Genomic DNA, 21,906 nt, shown 5'->3' with positions numbered 1-21,906 from the left:
AAGGAACATGTTTATCTCCGAATAAGTAGCATTTAGCACAGTGTTTGGCATATGGTAGATACTTAATTTTTAATGAATATATAAATATTACTTCCATTATAAAAAATTAATTTGTACTTGAAATCCGTTCGGTAATAAGGTGCAAAACAAGTGAATAAAAAAATAAACTAACTCACTGACCGGGCATGGTGCTCATGCCTGTAATCCCAGCACTTTGGGAGGCCAAGGCAGGCAGATCACCAGGTAGGAGACCATCTTGGCCAACATGGTAAAAACATGTCTCTACTAAAATTAGCTGGGCATGGTGGCACGCACCTGTAGTCCCAGCAACACAAGAGGCTGAAGCGGGGGAATTGCTTGAACCCAGGGAAGCGGAGGACGCCATGAACTGATATCATGCCGCTGCACTACAGCCTGGGCGAGACAGAGCAAGACTCCATCTCAAAAAAAAAAAAAAGAAAGAAAGAAAGAAAATAAACTCACTGATGTCAGGTTTTTTGTTTTGTTTTGTTTCGTTTTTAAAGAATACTGTCTTTAATTTTTTTTTTTTTTTTTTTTTTCTGAGACGGAGTTTCGCTGTTGTTACCCAGGCTGGAGTGCAATGGCGCGATCTCGGCTCACGGCAATCTCCGCCTCTTGGGTTCAAGCAATTCTCCTGCCTCAGCCTCCCGAGTAGCTGGGAATATAGGCGCGCGCCACCATGCCCAGCTAAATTTTGTATATTTAGTAGAGACGGTGTTTCACCTTGTTGACTAGGACAGTCTCGATCTCTTGACCTCGTGATCCACCCGCCTCAGCCTCCCAAAGTGCTGGGATTATAGGCGTGAGCCACGGCGCCGGGCCAATTTTTTTTTTTTGAGACGAACTCTTGCTCTGTCGCCAGGATGGAGTGCAGTGGCGCCATCTTGGCTCACTGCAGCCTCCGCGTCGCGGGTTCAAGTGATTCTCCTGCCTCAGCCTCCTGAGTAGCTGGGACTACAGGCGCATGCCACCATGCCCAGCTAATTTTAGTAGAGACATAATTTCACCATGTTGGCCAAGATGGTCTCGATCACTTGACCTCATGATCCACCTGCCTCACCTCCCAAAGTGCTGGTATTACAGGTGTGAGCCACAGCGCCCAGCCTTAATCATATTTTTTTATAATTTACCTTTAACTATACATATTATGAAATAACAAATGACTCAATATCTTGCTTTGACGTGGCTGATCATATATGCCATGGTACTGCATACCTATATTTTTTCACAGTATGTATTAACCACAAAAATTACCAAACCACACATAAGACTATCTTCAGCAACTACTTAGAAAAGTTACAGTAAAGTAAAAAACTTCTTAAAACCAAGGGAATTCTCAATATGAAAAGTTTAATTAATTAAAATCTTTTATAGTCCTTGGGGAAGTGAGAAAAAATTCAGTTTCTTGGTTTGATAAGTTTGACCTATGTAAGAACATAAAAATAACCTAATTAATTAATGTAATATTTAATGGATTTTTCCATTGTGATGTTTAATTAGCTAGTCTGAACAACACTGAGGTGCTAATTTTTTTTTTTTTTTTCAGAGTCTTGCTCTGTCACCAGGCTGAAGTACAGCGGCGCAATCTCGGCTTACTGTAACCTCCGATGCTCTGGTTCAAGCGACTGTCCTGCCTCAGCTTCCCGAGTGTCTGGGATTACAGGCACACACTACCATGCCCAGCTAATTTGTTTATTTATGTATTACTTTTTGAGACAGAATCTCGCTGTGTTGTCCAGGCTGGAGTGTACGAGGTCTCGGCTCACTGCAACCTCCACCTCCCAGGTTCCAGTGATTCTCCTGCCCCAGTCTCCCAAGTAGCTGGGACTACAGGCGTGTGCCACCACATCCAGCTAATTCTTTGTATTTTTAGTAGAGATGGGGCTTCGCCATGTTGGCCAGGCTGGTCATGATTTGACCTCATGATTTGCCTGCCTTGGTCTCCCAAAGTGCTGGGATTACAGGTGTGAGCCACCGCACCGGCCTAATTTTTGTATTGTTAGTAAAGATGGGGTTTCACCATGATGGCCTGGATGGTCTCAATCTCATGACCTCATGATCTGCCTGCCTTGGCCTCCCAAAGTGCTGAGATTACAGGCGTGAGACACTGCGCCTGGTCAAGGTATTAATTTTTGCTATTCATTTGCAAGGTCTCAATCTGAGAGAATGTTTTTATTTTATATTTGATAATCAAGATATTTTACTTATTTAATTTAAAAATGGGGTTTCACTGTGCTGTCCAGGCTGGAGTGCAGTGGCTATTCACAGATGCAATCATAGCATACTACAGCCTTGATCTCCTGGGTTCAAGTGATTCTCTTGCACCTCCTCTGAAGTAGCTGGGACTAAAGGAGTATGCCAGCATGCCCAGATCAACTGTATTTTAATCTACAATGTATTTTTACAGACCTGCACTATAGCTAATATCATTTGTTTTATTTCCTCCTCTTTTCCTTGGCAGTCAAGGATAGTTTTACCTTAATATTAAACATAAACTGGGTATTTATTATATAAAATGGAATTCTGTTTCTAAAAGATAAGCTTTACTCTGCTCCGAGCCTTTTTGTTTGTTTGTTTGAGATGGAGTTTCACTCTTGTCCCCCAGATTGGAGTGCAATGGCGTGATCTCAGTTCACTGAAACCTCAGCCTCCCGGGTTCAAGCAATTCTCCTGCCTCAGCCTCCTGAGTAGCTGGGATTAGCCACCACAAAATTAGCTGGCATGTGCCACCACACCAGCTAATTTTGTATTTTTAGTAGAGATGGAGTTTCCCCATGTTGGTCAGGCTGGTCTCCAACTCCCGACCTCAGGTGATCTGCCCGCCTCAGCCTCCCAAAATGCTGGGATTACAGGCATAAGCCACAGCGCCCAGCCTCTGAGCCACTTTTTAATGCATTATGCAAAGGAATAAAGATTTTACAATGATGATTCAAAAACTATGTTATGGTATATGGATACCATGGTAAGGGTTATAATCCATGGCTCTTTCAGAATACAAGCGATCAATGGTTTATGTCAATTTATAATCCATTGTTTTTTGGGGTTTTTTTTAGATAGAGTTTTGTTCTATTACCCAGGCCAGAGTACAGTGGCACAGTCTCAGCTCACTACAACCTCCACCTTCTGGGTTCAAGCAATTTTCCTACTTCAACCTCCCGAATAGCTGGGACTACAAACGTGAACCACCATGCCCATCTAATTTTTGTAGTTTTAGTAGAGATGGGGTTTCCCCATGTTGGTCAGGCTGATCTCAAACTCCTGACCTCAAGTGATTCATCTGCCTCAGCCTCCCAAAGTGCTGGGATTACAGGAGTGAGCTACCACACCTGGCCAATCCACTGCTTATTTATGACCCGTATGTGTTTTATTGGCTTCTAAAAGATCAGATACTGAATATATGGCAATAATACAGATTGCAAACTAACTAAACAAAAATATTTCTCTTTTCATTTAGATATATATTTTTTGAGACAAGGTCTGGCTGTATCTCAGGCTGAAGTGCAATGGTGCGATCTTGATTCACTGTAACCTCTGCCTCCTGGGTTCAGGCCAGTCCTCCGGGCTCAGACTATCCTCCCACCTCAGCCTCCTGAGTAGCTGGGACTACAGGCATGCACCACCATGCCCAGCTAATTTCTGTATTTTTTTGTAGAGCCAGGGTTTTGTCATGTTGCTTAGGTTGGTCTCAAACTTGGGAGCTCAACCAATCCACCAACCTTGGCCTCTCAAAGTGCTGGGATTAGAGGTGGGAGCCACTGCGTCCAGTCTCTCTTTTTACTTAAAAAACAAAAAACAAAAAAAACCACAAACAGGATTTTTTTCCAAAGGAGATATTTCCTTTTTTTATAGAGATGGGGTTTCACTATGTTGGCCAGGATAGTCTTGACCTCCTGACCTCGTGATCCGCCTGCCTCAGCCTCCAAAAGTGCTGGGATTACAGATGTGAGCCACTGTGCCCGGTCTCCAAAAGGGACATTTCTTGAGTAAGATAACTGCTGCATTAGGAATTTAAATTATATAGAAAATAGGTACCTTCAGCTATTTCAATAATAATGAAATTGAAAAATTTAAACAGATTGCAAGATTAGTCAAGTATTAAATGAAAAAACAAATCTCCAGGCATCTTGATAAGTGAAAAATAATGTATTTTTTTATTTTTTGCCATTGTTATAAGCCATACACCAATTTGTTAACTATTACTTCAGTCTATGTTTGAATAATTTCTGATTTCTCAATTATGTTTTGAATAAACAGCAATAATTATTAACTTTTTCTTTTATTTCATTAGAGGTAAGAGTTTAGAGAAATATTTGGTGGAAAACCCTTAGACGGCTCTTTATCTATAGGTAATCCCTGAGTAAGATACTTTTTTGGGTGGAAGATAAAATAAAAATCCAACCACCCTATCTGCCTCCAAAGGAAGGTTTATTCTAGTTAGGGAAGTGGATGCTCCTTGCAGAAGAATCATCATCTTAGCAGAAAAGCAGGAAATAACATAATATCTTTGTGTGTGTGTCCATCAATATGTGAATGGATAAAGAAAATGTGGTTAACGTAATATCTTTAGAGAATCAGGGTGAGGGCCAGGCATGGTAGCTCATACCTATAATCCTAGCACTTGGCCAAGGTGGGTAGATCGCTTGAGCCTAGGAGTTTGAGACCAGCCTGGGCAAAATGGTGAGACCTCTATCTCTATTTTTTTAAAAAAGCAGGGCACAGTGGCTCATGCCCGTGATCCTAGTACCTCAGGAGGCTTAGGTGGGCAAATCACTTGAGGCCAGGAGTTCAAGACCAGCCTGGCCAACATGGTGAAACCCCCTCTCTACTTAAAATACAAAAAAATTAGCTGGGTGTGGTGGCGGATGCCTGGAACCCCAGCTATTTGGGAGGCTGAGACAGGAGAATCTCTTTAACCTATAAGGCAGAGGCTGCAGTGAGCCAAAATCGCACCACTGCACTCCAGCCTGGGTAACAGAGCAAGACTCTGTCTCTAAATAAATAAATAATTTAAAAAGACAACCACAGTGAGTTCAATAATGCTGGAAAATCCAGTGAAGCTAAATTAAAAGGAAAAAAGACCAATGGCAGGGAAATTGTTGGGAGGCTACTAAAGAAATCAAAACAAGAAATGATAAAAGCCTAAACTAAGCAAATGGCGGTCATCAAAATTCAATTTCTACATTTGCATTGAAATTTTTCCCCACAGGAAATGTTTATAATATAGCATAAGAATCATAAAATGAACATCATAATTATAATCTCTCAAGTCTTACTGCCTAGGTTCATGTCCTGGTGACACTGCTGATAGTGAAAACTTATTCTTTAAATTCTATGTGCCTCAGCTTTTTCATCTGCAAAACAGGTTAATGATAAAAGCTTCTGTCATATACTTTTTATGATGATTAAAAGAGGTAATAAATATAAAACAGTGCCTAAACAAGCTCTCACAGAAGATATCACATAGCAGCAAGAGAAACAGGAACAGATATTTACTACTCATACTTGCACAATTGTTATTTTGAGTGTAGACAATGCTGACCCTCTGCAAGTTCATACGTTGTTAACTCTTACAGAAAGACATTTGTATTTATCAATCCAAGATTAGAGAATAGCCTGGGTACAGGGTTTTTATTAGACACAAAATTGTTTTTGTTTTAAAACACTCAAAACTTTCTAGATATATCATTAACTTTTTTTTAAATTGCATTTTAGGTTTTTGGGGTACATGTGAAGAACATGCAAGATAGTTGCATAGGTACACACGTGGTAGTGTGATTTGCTGCCTTCCTCCCCATCACCTATATCTGGCATTTCTCCCAATGCTATCTCTCCCCAACTCCTCACCCCCCGCTGTCCCTCCCTATTCCCCGCAACAGACCCCAGTGTGTAGTGCTCCCCTCCCTGTGTCCATGTGTTCTCATTGTTCAACACCCACCTATGAGTGAGAACATGCGATATTCCATTTTCTGTTCTTGTGTCAGTTTGCTGAGAATGATGGTCTCCAGGTTCATCCATGTCCCTACGAAGGACACGAACTCATCGTTTTTTTATGACTGCATAATATTCCATGGTGTATATGCGCCACATTTTCCCTGTCCAGTCTATCATCGATGGGCATTTGGGTTGATTCCAGGTCTTTGCTATTGTAAACAGTGCTGCAACGAACGTTCGTGTGCATGCGTCCTTATAGTAGAATGATTTATAATCCTCTGGATATATACCCAGTAATGGGATTCCTGGGTCAAATGGAATTTCTATTTCTAGGTCCTTGAGGAATCGCCACACTGTCTTGCACAATGGTTGAACTAATTTACACTCTCGTCAGCAAAAGTGTTCCTATTTTGGCTGGGCACGGTGGCTCACGCCTGTAATACCAGCACTTTGGGAGGCCGAGGCGGGTGGATCACAAGGTCAAGAGATTGAGACCATCCTGGTCAACAAGGTGAAACCCCGTCTCTACTAAAAATACAAAAAATTAGCTGGGCACGGTGGCATGTGCCTGTAATCCCAGCTACTCAGGAGGCTGAGGCAGGAGAATTGCCTGAACCCAGGAGGTGGAGGTTGCAGTGAGCCAAGATCAAGCCATTGCACTCCAGCCTGGGTAACAAGAGCAAAACTCTGTCTCAAAAAAAAAAAAAAAAAAAAGTGTTCCTATTTCTCCACATCCTCTCCAGCATCTGTTGTCTCCAGATTTTTTAATAATCGCCATTCTAACTGGCATGAGATGGTATCTCAATGTAGTTTTGATTTGCATTTCTCTAATGACCAGTGATGATGAGCATTTTTTCATATGTTTGTTGGCCTCATGTATGTCTTCTTTTGTAAAGTGTCTGTTCATATACCTTGTCCACTTTTGAATGGGCGAGCAGGAGGCATCAAACTACTGGACTTCAAACCACACTACAAGGCTACAGTAATCAAAACAGCATGGTACTGGTACCAAAACAGAGGTATAGACCAATGGAACAGAACAGAGGCCTTGGAGGCAACACAATATATCTACAACCATCTGATCTTTGACAAACCTGACAAAAACAAGAAATGACGAAAGGATTCCCTGTTTAATAAATGGTGCTGGGAAAACTGGCTAGCCATGTGCAGAAAGCAGAAACTGGACCCCTTCCTGACACCTTACACTAAAATTAACTCCAGATGGATTAAAGACTTAAACGTAAGACCTAACACCATAAAAACCCTAGAAGAAAATCTAGGCAAAACCATTCAGGACATAGGAGTAGGCAAGGACTTCATGACCAAAACACCAAAAGCATTGGCAACAAAAGCCAAAACAGACAAATGGGACCTAATAAAACTCCACAGCTTCTGCGCGGCAAAAGAAACAGTCATTAGAGTGAATTGGCAACCAACAGAATGGGAAAAATTTTGCAGTTTACCCATCTGACAAAGGGCTGATATCCAGAATTTACAAAGATATATCATTAACTTCCCATGTGACCCTGAAAAAGTTGAAAATAATTTTGTTCCTGGAATTATATAAAAGTATATTGTGACTATGACCAGTATCTTACCAAGTAATGAATGAAACTATAAGCTGCCTTAAACCAAGACTATTTGAATAAATGTTCAGTTGCCAGAAATCAAACCCCAGAACTTAAGAGATCATTCCTTTTGCAAAATCAGTGATAGCTTGATTTAATGACTGTCATCTCATATTTATGTGATATTAGATTCCATAAAGAACATGTTTACAGGGCCGGGTGTGGTGGCTCACGTCTGTAATCCCAGCACTTTGGGAGGCCGAGGCGGGTGGATCACGAGGTCAAGAGATTGAGACCATCCTGGTCAACATGGTGAAACCCTGTCTCTACTAAAAATACAAAAAATTAGCTGGGCACGGTGGCGTGTGTCTGTAATCCCAGCTATGGAGGAGGCTGAGGCAGGAGAATTGCCTGAACCCAGGAGGTGGAGGTTGCGGTGAGCCGAGATCACGCCATTGCACTCCAGCCTGGGTAACGAGAGTGAAACTCCATCTCAAAAAAAAAAAAAAAAAACAGAACATGTTTACAACATAATTCTTGCCCTTTAGAGTTTTAGCCTAAGTAAAAACACTATTTTGGTGAAACCCCCGTCTCTACTAAAAGTACGAAAATTAGCCAGGTATAGTGGCACACATGTGTAATTCCAGCTACTTAGGAGGCTGAGGCAGGAGAATCTCTTGAACCTGAGAGGCAGAGGTTCAGAGGTTGCAGTGAGCTGAGATTGCACCACTGCACTCCAGCCTGAGAGAGTGAGACTCCATCTTAAAAAAAAAACAAAACTACAAAAGTAGGCCGGGCGTGGTGGCTCATGCCTGTAATCCCAGCAGTTTGGGAGGCCTCGGCAGATGGATCACCTGGGGTCAGGAGTTTCAGACCAGCCTGGCCAACATGGTAAAACCTCACCTCTACTAAAACACAAAAATTAGCCAGGCCAGGTAGTGCACACTTGTAATCCCAGCTACTCGGGAGGCTGAGGCAGGAGAAGGGCTTGAACCCAGTAGGCGGGGGTTGTAGTGAGCCAAGATTGCCCTACTGCAATCCAGCCTGAGTGACAGAGTGAGACTCCATCTCAAAAAAAAAAAAAAAGAAAGAAATTACAAAAATATCAAAGACCAGAGGTTGTGCTTTGTGGTAAAAGCAGGTCAAATACTATAATCCATAAAAGACAACAATGGTAATGTTTCTCTAGTGATCTTATAAATCATTATGGGATCAAGTCATCAGGAAAATAATTATTTTTGATTCTTTTTTTTTTTTTTTTTGAGATAGAGTTTTGCTCTGTCACCTAGGCTGGAGTGCAGTGGTACAATCTTGGCTCACAGCAACGTCCACCTCCCAGGTTTAAGCGATTCTCCTGCCTCAGCCTCCCGAGTAGCTGGGATTACAGGTACCTGCCACCACACCAGACTAATTTTTGTATTTTTACTAGAGACGGGGATTTACCATCTTAGCCAGGCTGGTCTTGAACTTCTGACCTTATGATCCACCCGCCTCGGCCTCTCAAAGTGCGGGGATTACAGGGGTGAGCCACCAAGCCTGGCCAGATATTTCTAACCAGCAGATTATTCTTTTGGCTCTTTTTCTTTCTTAAAGTAGGATAGGTAGTAATAAACTAGCCTTTCTCAGAGCTATATACCAGAGAGTAAAGTCTTAAGTGAAAATATACATGAATAATTAAGGATACTCTCAATCTATTAAATTCTTCATATAGTGCTATTCTTCAAACTTGTCATCGTTCACAATATTCTCATATAAATCCGATGAGAATACTCTTAAATCCATGAAAAATGGACAGGTGTGGTGGCTTATGCCTGTAATCCCAGCACTTTGGGGGGCTGAGGTGGGAGGATCACAAGGTCAGCAGTTCAAGACCATCCTGGCCAACATGGTGAAACCCCATCTCTACTAACAATACAAAAATTAGCTGGGCATGGTGGTGCATGCCTGTAATCCCAGCTACTTGGGAGGCTGAGGCAGGAGAATTGCTTGAATCAGAGAGTTGGAGGTTGCAATGAACCAAGATCGTGTCACTGCACTCCAGCTTGATGACAGAGTAAGACTCGGTCTCAAAAAAAAAAAGGAAAAAATGTTCATTACAAAGTTTTGGAACACTAATCAGTAATAAGAACTGCAGACATTTCTATAGCTAGTTGAAAATGTTAACAAAACAAAACAAACACATCAACAAAAACATAAAATAAGAAACCAACCTAAAGGGGTGTGGGAATGGAATACTTTCTTCTTTTTCTTCCTTATCCTCTACCTTTCATGGGAGAGCAGAAAAGGAAAATAATAATAAAGAGAAAGATGATGAGAATAGGCCTATAAAAACCCAGAAAGAAAACAACCAGTAGGCTGGACATGGTGGCTTATGCCTGCAATTCCAACACTTTGTGAGGCTGAGGTAGATGGATCACTTGAAGCCAGGAGTTCGAAACCGGCCTGGCCAACATGGCGAAACCTCATCTCTACAAAAAAATACAAAAATTAGCCCAGCATAGTGGCACGTGCCTGTAGTCCCAGCTACTCGGCCTGGGAAGTGAAGGATGCAATGAGCCATGATTGTGCCAATGCACTCCAACTGGGTGACAGAGCAAGACTCTGTCTCAAAAACAAAAAACCAAACCAAAACAAAAGAATTTAGCTGGGCATGGTGGCACATGCCTGTAGTGCCTACTTGAGAGGCTGAGGCAGGAACACAGGTTGAGGCTCTAGTGAGCTGTGTTCACCCTGCACTCCAGCCTAGGCAACGGTCTGGCTCCCAAAGTGCTGGGACTACAGGTGTGAGGCACTGCACCCAGCTGAGTGGATCTAATGTCAATATGAAATGTCAGTCTCTAATTTAATATGAAATGTTATATTTCCCCAATTATTTTAAACATGAATTTAAAATTGTTAGATATATGTTACAGAATTAAAGTTTTTGTTGTTATAATTGGGATTTTTTTGAAAAATAGCAAATCTAAACCTAAACTGTTTATTATGGTAGCCACTAGCCCCGTATAATTATTAAGTATTTGAAATGTGATACTCCAAATTGGGATGTACTTATAAGTGTAAAGTACACACAGGATTTTAAACACTTGGTATAAACATAAAATATTTCATTAATAACATTTTAATATGGGTTACATGTTGAAATAGTAATATTTTGGAGATATTGAGTTAAAATACATTTTTAAAACTAAATTCAAGTGTTTCTTTTTAATTTTAAAAAGGTGGTTAATAGAAAATTTTAAACTATATCTGGCTCATATTATATTCCTATTGAACAGAGCTGGTTTAGACTTTTAGGCAGTTTCTCCTCTTCTAAAATGCTCTAAATCAAGATCCTATTCAGCTATAAGCATTCTTTCCTACATAGTTCAGTAGCAATAATGGCACACACCTGTGTTAAAACATAAGCTTCATGGTATGGCAGTTTAAATAGTAGCAAGAATGTAGAGAAACAAGACTCTTCATACAGTACTGCTGGACAAAACAATTTGGCAATACTTAATACATTTAAAATGCATTTAATATCAATATGGCATTTCAACTTCTAGAAACATACCCAAGAAACCTATGAACATATGCACAAAGAGACATGTCCAAACTAGCATTATCTGTAGGGCAGAGGCCACCAGCTATCAAGATTTTGTATTCTTTTTCCATAGTGCAGAGTTGTTTCTTGGAATTAACTGCCAAGCCAGCAATTCATTTTCTAGCCCCCTTTTTTAGGAAATGTAGGTCTCAGGTGGTGTCATATGACTTAAATTCTAGCCAATGGAAAATGAACAGAAATGATATATGCCACTTCTAAGGACTGGCCCTAAAAAACCTCCAGACACCATTCTCCACTTTCTTATGTTTACTGGATGGATGTTGATGCCTAAAGCAACCTTGGAAACCACAGGTTAAAAATGACAGAGTCTCTATCAACTTGGGTTCCTTACTGACTTCACAGAACACAGCTCCTCCTTCTCTATGGACAGAACTCTATATGAGCAAGAAATAAACTAACATTATGTTAAGCCTTTGATATTATGGGATGTATCTATTAGAACAGTATTAATACATGTAAAAATTTAGAAACAACCAACATGTCCATCCATAGGAGATTGGATAAACCATAGTATAATCATACAGTATAATGATAAATAGTAGCTACAATGAAAAAACTAGATCTACAAGTATCAACATGAATTTTTTAAAAAAGGTTAACCTCAAAATAACTAGTTACCAAAACAAACTTTTTAAACATGAATGTTGACTATACAAATTCATATGTAATAAAAACCTAAAAACAGACCAGGAGGATACATTCCCAGAATTCTCAGATTACCTCTGGAAAGAAACTAAAGGGAATAGGGTTTGCAACAGTCTCTAATTTCATATGAAATGTCTTATTTCCTTATAAAAAATATAAAATAATTATGAAAATTTGTTGAAAGTGGATGTTTTATTATTCTGTTTTAAAATGTTTATGTTATTCATAATACCACCAATCTTTTTCTTACATAAAACCTGCTTAGAGGGTAAATTAGTATAACCTTGCAAGAGGACGTTTTTAAACTATGCATCAAAAGTCTTAAATACCCTTTGTTTTTATACTTTTGTTTTACACCTTTTGTTGTTTTTAGAATGGGGTCTCACTCTGTCACCCAGGCTGAAATGCAGTAGCATGAGCCTCAAACTCCTGGGCTCAAGCGATCCTCCCACCTTGGCCTCCAAAAGTGCTGGGATTATAAGCATGTGACCCACTGCATCAAACCCTTTAAATACTTTTTAACATAGTAATCCCAACACTAGAAATATATCCTAAGGAAATCAGAGACTTGTTCAAAAGAGGACCATCACAATATTCTCAGAGTAACCAAAAACTGGTAACACTTAAAATGCCCAGTAGAATTATAATTAAATTACTGAACACTTATTTAAAAATTGCATAGAATGTAATGGGAGGTGAGGTGAGATGTACAGGGTATAGATGAACTAAGACTGATAACTGCTGAGCTGGATGATGACTACAGTATTCTGTTTTTTATATACCTTAAATTTTCTACAATAAAAAGTTTTGGTAACATGAGAATATTAAAATTCATGCCAGCCTGGCCAATATGGTGAAACACTGTCTCTAATAAAAATACAAAAATTAGCCAGGCATAGTGGTACATGCCTGTAATCCCCAGTACTCAGGAGGCTGAGGCATGAGAACCACTTGAACCCAGGAGGCAAAGGGAGCTGAGATACTGCCACTGCATTCCAGCCTGGGTGACAGAGACTCCATCTCAAAAAGAAAAAAAAATTGTTTCTTAAAAGGTTAAAATAATTATCTTCATTTATAACCTCTTAGCTCATTCACTGCTTAAGCAAATATTTACTGCATGTTATTCATGTGTCTGGCATTGTAGAACTTAGAAACATAGTGACAAACAAGTCACTAGTAATGTAATGCAACTGCCTTCAAACATTTGCCCATCACCCTGTTAAAAATTTTAAGCAATTATAATCCCAGCACTTTGGGAGGCCGAGGTGGATGGATCACAAGATTGAGATCGAGACCATCCTGGTCAGCAAGGTGAAACCCCATCTCTACTAAAAATACAAAAAAATTAGATGGGCACGGCGGCACACACCTGTAGTCCCAGCTACTCAGGAAGCTGAGGCAGGAGAATTGCTTGAACCCAGGAGGTGAAGGTTGCAGTGAGCCGAGATCGCGCCATTGCACTCTAGCCTGGGTAACAAAAGCAAAACTCCTTCTAAAAAAAAATTTAAGCATTTTTCTGACTTTTCTTAAAAAATAAATGTAAGCCTCATAAACCCCAGTGTATGTAGACTTATTAGATATAATATATACACACACATATCCCATTCTAATAATATTCTAGTATTTATTTCTTACTCACATTTAACATAATCTACTTGATAATTCCATTTTTGCTGATTTCTCATCAAATATGATTATATCATCTTTAAAAAAATCTAATGTAAGGACCAGGTAAGGTGGCTCACGCCTGTAATCCTAGCAGTTTGGGAGGCTGAGGCAGGTGGATCATGAGATTAAGAAATCAAGACCGCCCCGGCCAACATAGTAAAACCCCATCTCTACTAAAAATACAGTAATTAGCTGGGCATGGTGGTGTGCATCTGTAGTCCCAGCTACTTCGGAGGCTGAGGCAGGATAATCACTTGAACCCAGGAGGTAAAGGTTGCAGTGAGCCAAGATTGTGCCACTGCACTCCAGCCTGGTGATTGGAGTCTAACGTAAAAAAATCTAATGTAACTAAGGGTGAGAGAACTATAAGCTCTTAACTTTTATTGTTTCTTACATTTCATTATCAATATTTATTTTTATTTATTTATTTTTTTTTTTTTTGAGACAAAGTTTCGCTCTTGTTACCCAGGCTGGAGTGCAATGGCGCAATCTCGGCTCACCGCAACTTCTGCCTCCTGGGTTCAGGCAATTCTCCTGCCTCAGCCTCCTGAGTAGCTGGGATTACAGGCACTCGCCACCATGTGGCACACGCCTGTAATCCCAGCACTTTGGGAGGCCGAGGCGGGTGGATCACGAGGTTGAGAGACATTATCAATATTATGTTTAACCCATGATTTTGTCACAGAATTTTTTTTTTGAAACAAGGTTTCTATAATAAAAAGTGAAAAAATAAATAAAGAGTAAGAAAGAAACAAGGTCTCCTTCTGTTACTCAGGCTGGAGTGCAGTGACATGATCACAGTTCACTGCAACCTCAAACTCCTGGGCTCAAGCAGTCCTCCCATCAGCCTCCTGAGTAGCTGAGACTCCAGGCATGTGCTTATATACCCAGCTAAGTTTTATATTTTTTTGTAGAGATGGGGTTTTGCCACGTTGCCCAGGCTGGTCTCAAACTCCAAGACTCAAGCAATCTGCCCGCCTCAGCCTCCCAAAATGCTGGAATTACAGGCATGAGCCACCAAGCCTGGTTATCTTCATAGGAACTTTTAAAGCCAATTTTCCATTTCATGAGGGTTAATTTTGTTAACACCACCAAATATAATCCATAAATCCATTTACTCAGGCACAGATAAATCATAATAGTTTGTAATGGCCTAAAAATTAGAGAAAGGATGCCACTGTCAATCCCCATAAGCTGTGGAATTTGCACTCCCCCAGAATACCTCATTTACCAGGCCTCACACGAAATCAGTTGTCATACAGAACAAGTTGCCAATCTCAATATGTCAAATTTTAATGGCACTTAATTTCATGTGTTATATACAAATAAATAGATTCTAATGTTTTCTTCCTTTGCCCCAATGAAGTATCTTAGGTGCAATTCAATGTGGAGACCTCTGCTCTAGTGACAGAGATATAAATATATGTTGACAAAAAATAATAAACAAGTACTTACAAGAGGAATAGCACTGAGTATTATGGAGGGGAACACAGAAGGGACCCCTAACTCATTTTTGTTGTTGTTTGTGTGTGTGTGTGGTTTTTTGAGAGGAAGTTTCACTCTTGTTGCCCAGGCTGGAGTGTAATGGTGTGACCTTGGCTCACCGCAACCTCTGCCTCATGGGCTCAAGCGATTCTCCTGCCTCAGCCTCCCAAGTAGCTGGGATGACAGGTATATGCCACCATGCCCAGCTAATTTTGTATTTTTAGTAGAGATGGGGTTTCTCCATGTTGGTCAGGCTGGTCTCGAACTCCTGATCTCAGGCGATCCACCTGCCTCGGCCTCCCAAAATTCTGGGATTACAAGTGTGAGCTACAGTGCCCATCTAGGAACCCCTAACTCATTACAATGAGTGTGAGGATGGTAAGCAAAGATTTCCTAAAGGAAATGGCATTAAACAGAGACCTAAAAAATGGGTAAGATATTGGATTGTGTTGAGAGTGGGTATTGGGGGAGCACAGTATTCCAAAGAGAGGGAATAATTACTATATGCAAAGGTGCAGAGGCAAAAGAGAACACAATACATTCAACCAAATACATTAGTTTAATATAGCTCAAATGTAGTTTCTGGAGGGGTAGAGTTGGAATGAAGTGGGTGGATAGTGATTCCAGAGATAAGACTAATGAGGTAAGATTATAAGCCCTTACCTTTGGATATTATCTAGAAGGCAAAGGAGAGATCAGTGATGAGGGATATGTAGTAAAAACTTAAGCCTTGTCCAAAGAGAGGTCCAGATGTTGCCCCCAGCTCCTGGGAGGTAGCTTCTAAACTTCTGGAATTTCTGGAGTAATACGATTATTCTTACTATTCATGATGGGTCCCATGAACCACATGGTATCAGCCTGACCTCTGGAGAGGGTAGACTGGAAACTGAATTCAACCATGCAAACAATCAATAAATCTCAATAAAAACTCTGCTGAGGTAAGAGGATCATTTGAGCCAGGAGTCTGAATTCAGCCTAGGCAATATAATAAGACCCTATCTCTTTAAAACACAAAACAAAACACAAACTCTAGACACACCAAAGCTAAGGTGAACTTCTTCTTGGGTGGGCAATACTGTGTGTGCATTTCCATACATCCATACATTCATGCTGGGACGGTATGGAAAGTATGTTCCCTAAGAACAATGGAAGCTTCATATCTGCAATTCTCTTAGACTACACCCTAGGCATCTCTCTTCCTTTGACTGGTTCTAATTTGTAGCTTGTCCTTGTAAGGGACTGTATCCCTAGGTGTAATAGCTTTCAGTGAGAAGAGTTTTTCTAGTGCATTACTGAATTTGAGGGTAGTTTGGGGAAACCCCCAAACTTGGAGTTGATGTCAGAAGTGAGGATGGTTTTGTGTAGCCTCTTCATTTGAAATCTGTAGTTGTACCCTAACCCCTTACGATAGGATTAGACATCTAGGCAGACTTCGCAGTGTGAAAGACTGTGCCCTTAACCTTACACTTTGACTAACTCTAGGTAAAGGGTAAAAATGTTTAAGCAGTGTGACAATTAAACAATTTGGCTACACTGGAGAAAATATATTGAAGAAGGGTAAGACCGGCAAGAGATGACAATGACAGTGGGAATGGAGAAAGACATATTTAAGAGATATTTACAAGGTAGAATTAACAAGATTTGACTAAAAGTAACAGGTGAAGTCAGGGATGGACCCACCAGAAAGAGTATCAGGTTTCGGTTTTGTTTGTTTTGGGGACCGTAAAGAGGGTTGGAGGACTGAATTCTATTTTAGACAGTTTAATTTGAGGCAATGTTGACATCTAGGTAAAGCTGCTCTAGCAGTCAAAGCAAGGATGGAGATACAGTTGGGAGCCTTTAGCATAACTACAATAACTGAAGTCATGTGAGAGACTGATATTGACTAGGGACAAATAAGTCAAACAAGAAAAGGTCAAGGACCGAACACCAATATTAAAGGGGTAGGCAGAATATTAAAAGCTCACAGAGAAGAAGTGGGATAGCCTGAGAGACAGGAAAAAAACCTGGAAAGCATGATTAACAATGAATGGTATTTTTCCTCTTTTTGCTTATGTGAATGTTCTCCACTTCTTTATTTAATAAATGTGAACCTTTATTATTTTCAAATAAGAAAAAACATGCAATTTAAAAATGGATATTATAAACTTGCATTTATATATTTTCCATTTATATATTTGTAAATTAGATAAAGTTTAATGATTTTCTGACCTAATCCAAAGTCATTAATGATTCATACAATTCAATATAACTGAATTATTAGTGTCTATAACCAGCGATTTTGTTTTCCAAGCCATTTGTAAAGTGTCCACCCTCATTATTACTGCAAGCCATCTGGAACTACTTAACTTTGCCAGACTCTTGGGATATTGGTCTCCCCCTTGGGAAGTCCAACCCAGACTAAATGAGTAACTGTTCTGAAAATATAGTGCTAATTACTACTTCATCTTTGTCTGACAGTCTCTTGGTTAAAAAATGGAAAGGAAAAAGACAGATGAGAATATTTGTTTATTCTGAAATAAAAAAATATTTGTATCTCTAGTATTGCTAAATTAAATACAAAATCTCTATTAGTATAGAAAAATTAAATACAAAATACTGACCCATATAAACTACATGGATAGCCTTATATTCACATCTCCTGTAAGATCAGTTATACACTTATTTACAAATTATCTCAAAGTTATAAAATCTCTCACCTCCACCTTTTCAAAAGACAGTCTCTCTTAACCTCAGAAATTCTCAGAATGTCATTGAAATTAATCCCTTGGGGATTTAAATTTAGAGAAAGGAATAAAACATAGGTAATTTTTTTTTTTTTTTTTTGAGACAAAGTCTCACTGTCACCTAGGCTGGAGTACAGTGGGTCACTGCAGCTTCAACCTCCTGTGATCAGGCAAGCCTCCCACCTTAGCCTCCCAAGTAGCTGGGACTACAGGTACACGGCACCATGCCCAGCTAAATGTGTTTTTATTTTTTATTTTATTTTGGTGGGGGAGTGCCAGGTGGGGAACAAGGTCTTGTTCTGTCACCCAGGCTGGAATGCACAGCAGCATGATCTTGGCTCACTGCAGCCTCTGCCTCCCGGGTTCCAACGGTCCTAGTGCCTCAGCCTCCTGAGTAGCTGGGATTACAGGCATGTACCACCAGGCCCAGCCAATTTTTGTGTTTCCAGTAGAGATGGGGTTTAGCCATATTGGCCAGGCTGGTCTCGAATAGGGTTATCTGCCTATCTTGGCCTCCTGGCCAAAAACTTTTTTTTTTTTTTTTTTTGAGATGGAGTTTCGCTCTTGTTACCCAGGCTGGAGTGCAATGGCACGATCTTGGCTCACCGCAATCTCTGCCTCCTGGGTTCAGGCAATTCTCCTGCCTCAGCCTCCTGAGTAGCTGGGATTACAGGCACGCGCCACCGTGCCCAGCTAATTTTTTATATTTTTAACAGAGACGGGGTTTCACCATGTTGACCAGAATGGTCTCGATCTGTTGACCTCGTGATCCACCCATCTCGGCCTCCCAAAGTGCTAGGATTACAGGCTTGAGCCACCGCGCCGGGCCCTCTTTTTTTTTAACCTTAAGTTAAGGACCTTAAAGATACTTGACATAAACAAGCCAGCTATTTTACATTTGAATAAAAACACATTAACAGCTTCTATACAGAACACAATATAAATGATGAAATCTCTGATTTAAGGTGAAATATTTTATAACTCTAGTTATGCTAGTTTTATTTCAAATCTAAATTTCTGTTCTCAACTAGATGACCATTTTATCATTTCAGTTTTTTCTAGTTTATACCTGTATCAAAATTAATCTTGCTTCTCCCTTCTTTTTTAATTTTTTTGAGACAGCCTTGCTCTGTCACCCAGGCTGGAGTACAGTGGCGCAATCTCGCCTCACTGCAACCTGCACCTCCCAGGTTCAAGTGATTCTCCTGCCTCAACCTCCTGAATAGCTGGGATTACAGGCCCGAGCCACCATGCCCGGCTAATTTTTGTATTTTTAGTAGAGTAGGGGTTTCACCATGTTGGTCAGGCTGATCTCTAACCCCTGACCTCATGGTCTATCCGGTTTGGCCTCCCAAAGTGCTGGGATTACAGGTTTGAGCCACCGCGCCTGGCTGTGTCCCTATTCTATATTTAAAAAATCACACACCTTCTTGCTATCATCTGTGTGTGTCTGTTTTGCTTTTTTTGCCGTCATCTTTAAATAGGTTTCATTAAATAAAGAAAAAAGAAAAAGACCTTCTTACATGGCAAATGTTCAGGGTTTTACTAAACTAATGACCTTATTTGGACATTCTCTGAAGTTTGAATTCTGCAAACTTCATAAGAATTAGCTAGTCTGCTGCTGAGATAAATTCCTTCACTTTAATAAACATTTCCATTTTATTTTAAGCAGGAAGGTTTATCTTTAATTCGTGTAAAAAATGACATCTCATAAGCCCTTTTCTAGTTTACAAAGACTAGAAAGAAATACTCTAAATGTTAATACTGTTTATCTCTGGATGGTGTGGTATTGCAGGCCATTTTATTTTTTACATTGCTCAAAGAGCATTATTACCTTGATAATTGAAGGTAATAATGTAATCGAACAGTATTTTAAAAATTTTAGATAGCTTACAGTATAAGACATCAACACAGTCCACTTCTATAGAAGATTTGTTAAATGATTTTCCTCTGTCGACAAACTACTGCTTTAACAGGAGAATAATTTAATCAGGTGTCTGTTAGCTTGGATGAAGACAAAACAGGTTTATTTTCCAGGCCCTTCTTTTATTCAGGCTTTTGAGAAAATCCCAAAAGTGAGTGTGTGAACTTAATTACAGTGAATCTTGCAGTAGTAAACTTTTTGGGTGGCCAGAGTAACACCTTTCATTACAGCTATCAGCTGAATGGCAAAAGATGTCCTAGGTTTACCAATGTTTTCAGAAACTTACTAGTATTCTCCTCTGTCATTATTTCGGAACAATTCCGTTAAGAAACGCAATTGTAAACCGTTTCTATTTCAGGCCTATAAAAACCAGAACTGGGATGAAAGGCAAAGCCTTGACCTTTCTATTTTAGACTTTCATCTGTGTAGCTAAGCCATCTGCTTTCTCCCCACCCCACCCCATCTACTTAATGGACTGAAAATACTGCACCTAATTGCAATTTTATCAAAACAACCTGACTTTTCCACTTTAATGAATTATGCTCTTTCACCTGAAGGCTCGCTTGAGAAATTTTGTTTACCCTTCCCTCTCAATTCCTGCCCACCTCCCTCAATTATGAAATGTCAATTGTCTAAACTAAGAGACTAGGCTCCCGTGTATGAAAAAATCTAAAAAGCTCTTCACTTTCAACATTAAGCATCTGACGGAAAATCTACTCCAGTCTATCATCTGGATATGGGGCCGGTATAATCATCATTGTTGCAGTTACGCAGGAGGCACCTAGCAGCTCAGCTTAGAAAGGAGTCGCGTCTCTCCGCCACCAAACAACAAGGCACTCAGCCCGGGAAGAGACGTACTGGGGTGGAAGGAAACCTCCGGGAGGAAGAAAGGAGCTGGGAAGAGGGAGCTCAAGTCTGGGAGGAAGGACCTTTCCAGGCAGGAAGGGGAAAGGGTGCGTGAAGTGGAGCTAGAAGCTGGGGACCAAGGTAAAGGGGGATGAGGAACCCGGGCCCGGCAGGAGGGCGCGGGGGCCCAGGAGAGCGGTTCCAAGGCCGGGCAGGAGGCGCGGGGGCCGCGGCGGGCGTGGGCCGCTCTCAGCCGACCGTCCGGGTCCGAGCAGCGGGGGCGCTTTCAGAGGCGGCAGGCGCGGGCGCGGGGGGAGAGGAACAGAAAAGAGAGCAGTTTGAGAGGCCGAGAGAGCCGCGTCCGAGGCCGGCGCTGCGGGAACCGCGGGCCCACCCCCAGCCGAGCCCAGCTACTTAACTATTTGTAGAGCTGCTGCAGGCACAGGTCCAGGCTCTCGCCTTCCACCTCCTCGCGGGTGATGCGCTCCGACAGCGGCCGCGGGAGCGGCGGCAACGGCGGCAGCTGGGGCTGCGGCGGTGGCGGCGGCGGTACGGCTGAGTGCCCCGGGGCTGCCGCCGCAGTCGCCTCCTCCTCACCCTCAACTACCGCCACCACCTCCTCTTCCACCGCTTCCTCCTCGAGCTCCGGGTCTTGCTCCTGGTCCTCCTGCTCCGTCGCGGCTACCGTGGCCGCCTCCTCCCTAGGTTCCTCTACCGAAGCCTCGGCCGCCTCAGCTTCTACCAGGTCAGTCTCGGGCTCGGGCTCTGACTCGGGTTCGGGCTCGGGTTCGGGTTCCGGCTCCGGCTCCGGCTCGCCGCCGCCGCACGGTCCGCGAAACTCGCCCAGGAATAGCTCCAGGAAGCGCCGGTAAGTTTTCTCCTCAGGGATGCAGCCGGCCATCGCTGCTCATGCCCCGGGGCCGACCGGGAAAGCGGTTAGGGAAAGCCCAGGAAGGATAAGAGGCTGCTTTTGAGCCTCGGGCTCCCGCAAGGGCGCCTAACGGCCGCACCGGCACGAGCAATCAGCACTAGGTTGCCTGGAGAGGGCTCCCGCAGGCGTGCGCGCCTCCGAGCGCGGACGTGCGCGGCCTGGGGGCGGAGCGCGCGGCCCCTCTCGGATCTGGAGGGAAAGTTGGTGGCGGGTGCGCGCAGGGTCCAGAGGCGGCCCACCCTCTATTCCTACGGAGAGCTCAGCCCACGCTGCCTAGAGACTGTCGTCATGGCAACCGGTTCTAATTAAGCACTGCAGGGTCCCTCCCGTCGAGTCCGCGAAGTCGAAAGGACACTCGACTCGCCCGCTCTCCAATTCTGAATGTCTTTATTGGATGGATACCCTAGCCTCACGTGGTTAGGAATGAGCTAAGACGTCTCCAACTCTAACTGTTGGTTCCCACTTGGGTTGCTCGGATCCCAATTGAATGTACTTCCGTTTCCTTATCTGTTCCTTGCCTTAGTGTATGTTTTGAAAGATACCACACTGTGAACACC

The 21,906-nt window shown here is 41.8% G+C and overlaps 1 protein-coding gene across 2 annotated transcripts in view; it reads right to left on the bottom strand.

Moving 5' to 3' along the window:
* PPM1E (protein phosphatase, Mg2+/Mn2+ dependent 1E) overlaps positions 1-21,472 on the bottom strand; it is a 256,455-nt gene extending 234,983 nt beyond the window's left edge. For both annotated transcript variants that reach the window (XM_008996939.5, XM_078373665.1), the window contains exon 1: positions 20,838-21,472. In XM_008996939.5, the coding sequence (XP_008995187.3) occupies positions 20,838-21,319 (482 nt within the window). In that variant the 5' untranslated portion in view covers positions 21,320-21,472. The remainder of the gene's footprint in view (positions 1-20,837) is intronic.
* Positions 21,473-21,906: the final 434 nt, after the last annotated feature.

The sequence above is a fragment of the Callithrix jacchus genome, chromosome 5 (assembly GCF_049354715.1).
Source record: "Callithrix jacchus isolate 240 chromosome 5, calJac240_pri, whole genome shotgun sequence".
In the NCBI taxonomy this organism is placed as follows: Eukaryota; Metazoa; Chordata; class Mammalia; order Primates; family Cebidae; genus Callithrix; species Callithrix jacchus.
This window is presented reverse-complemented; position numbering and strand designations above follow the sequence as displayed.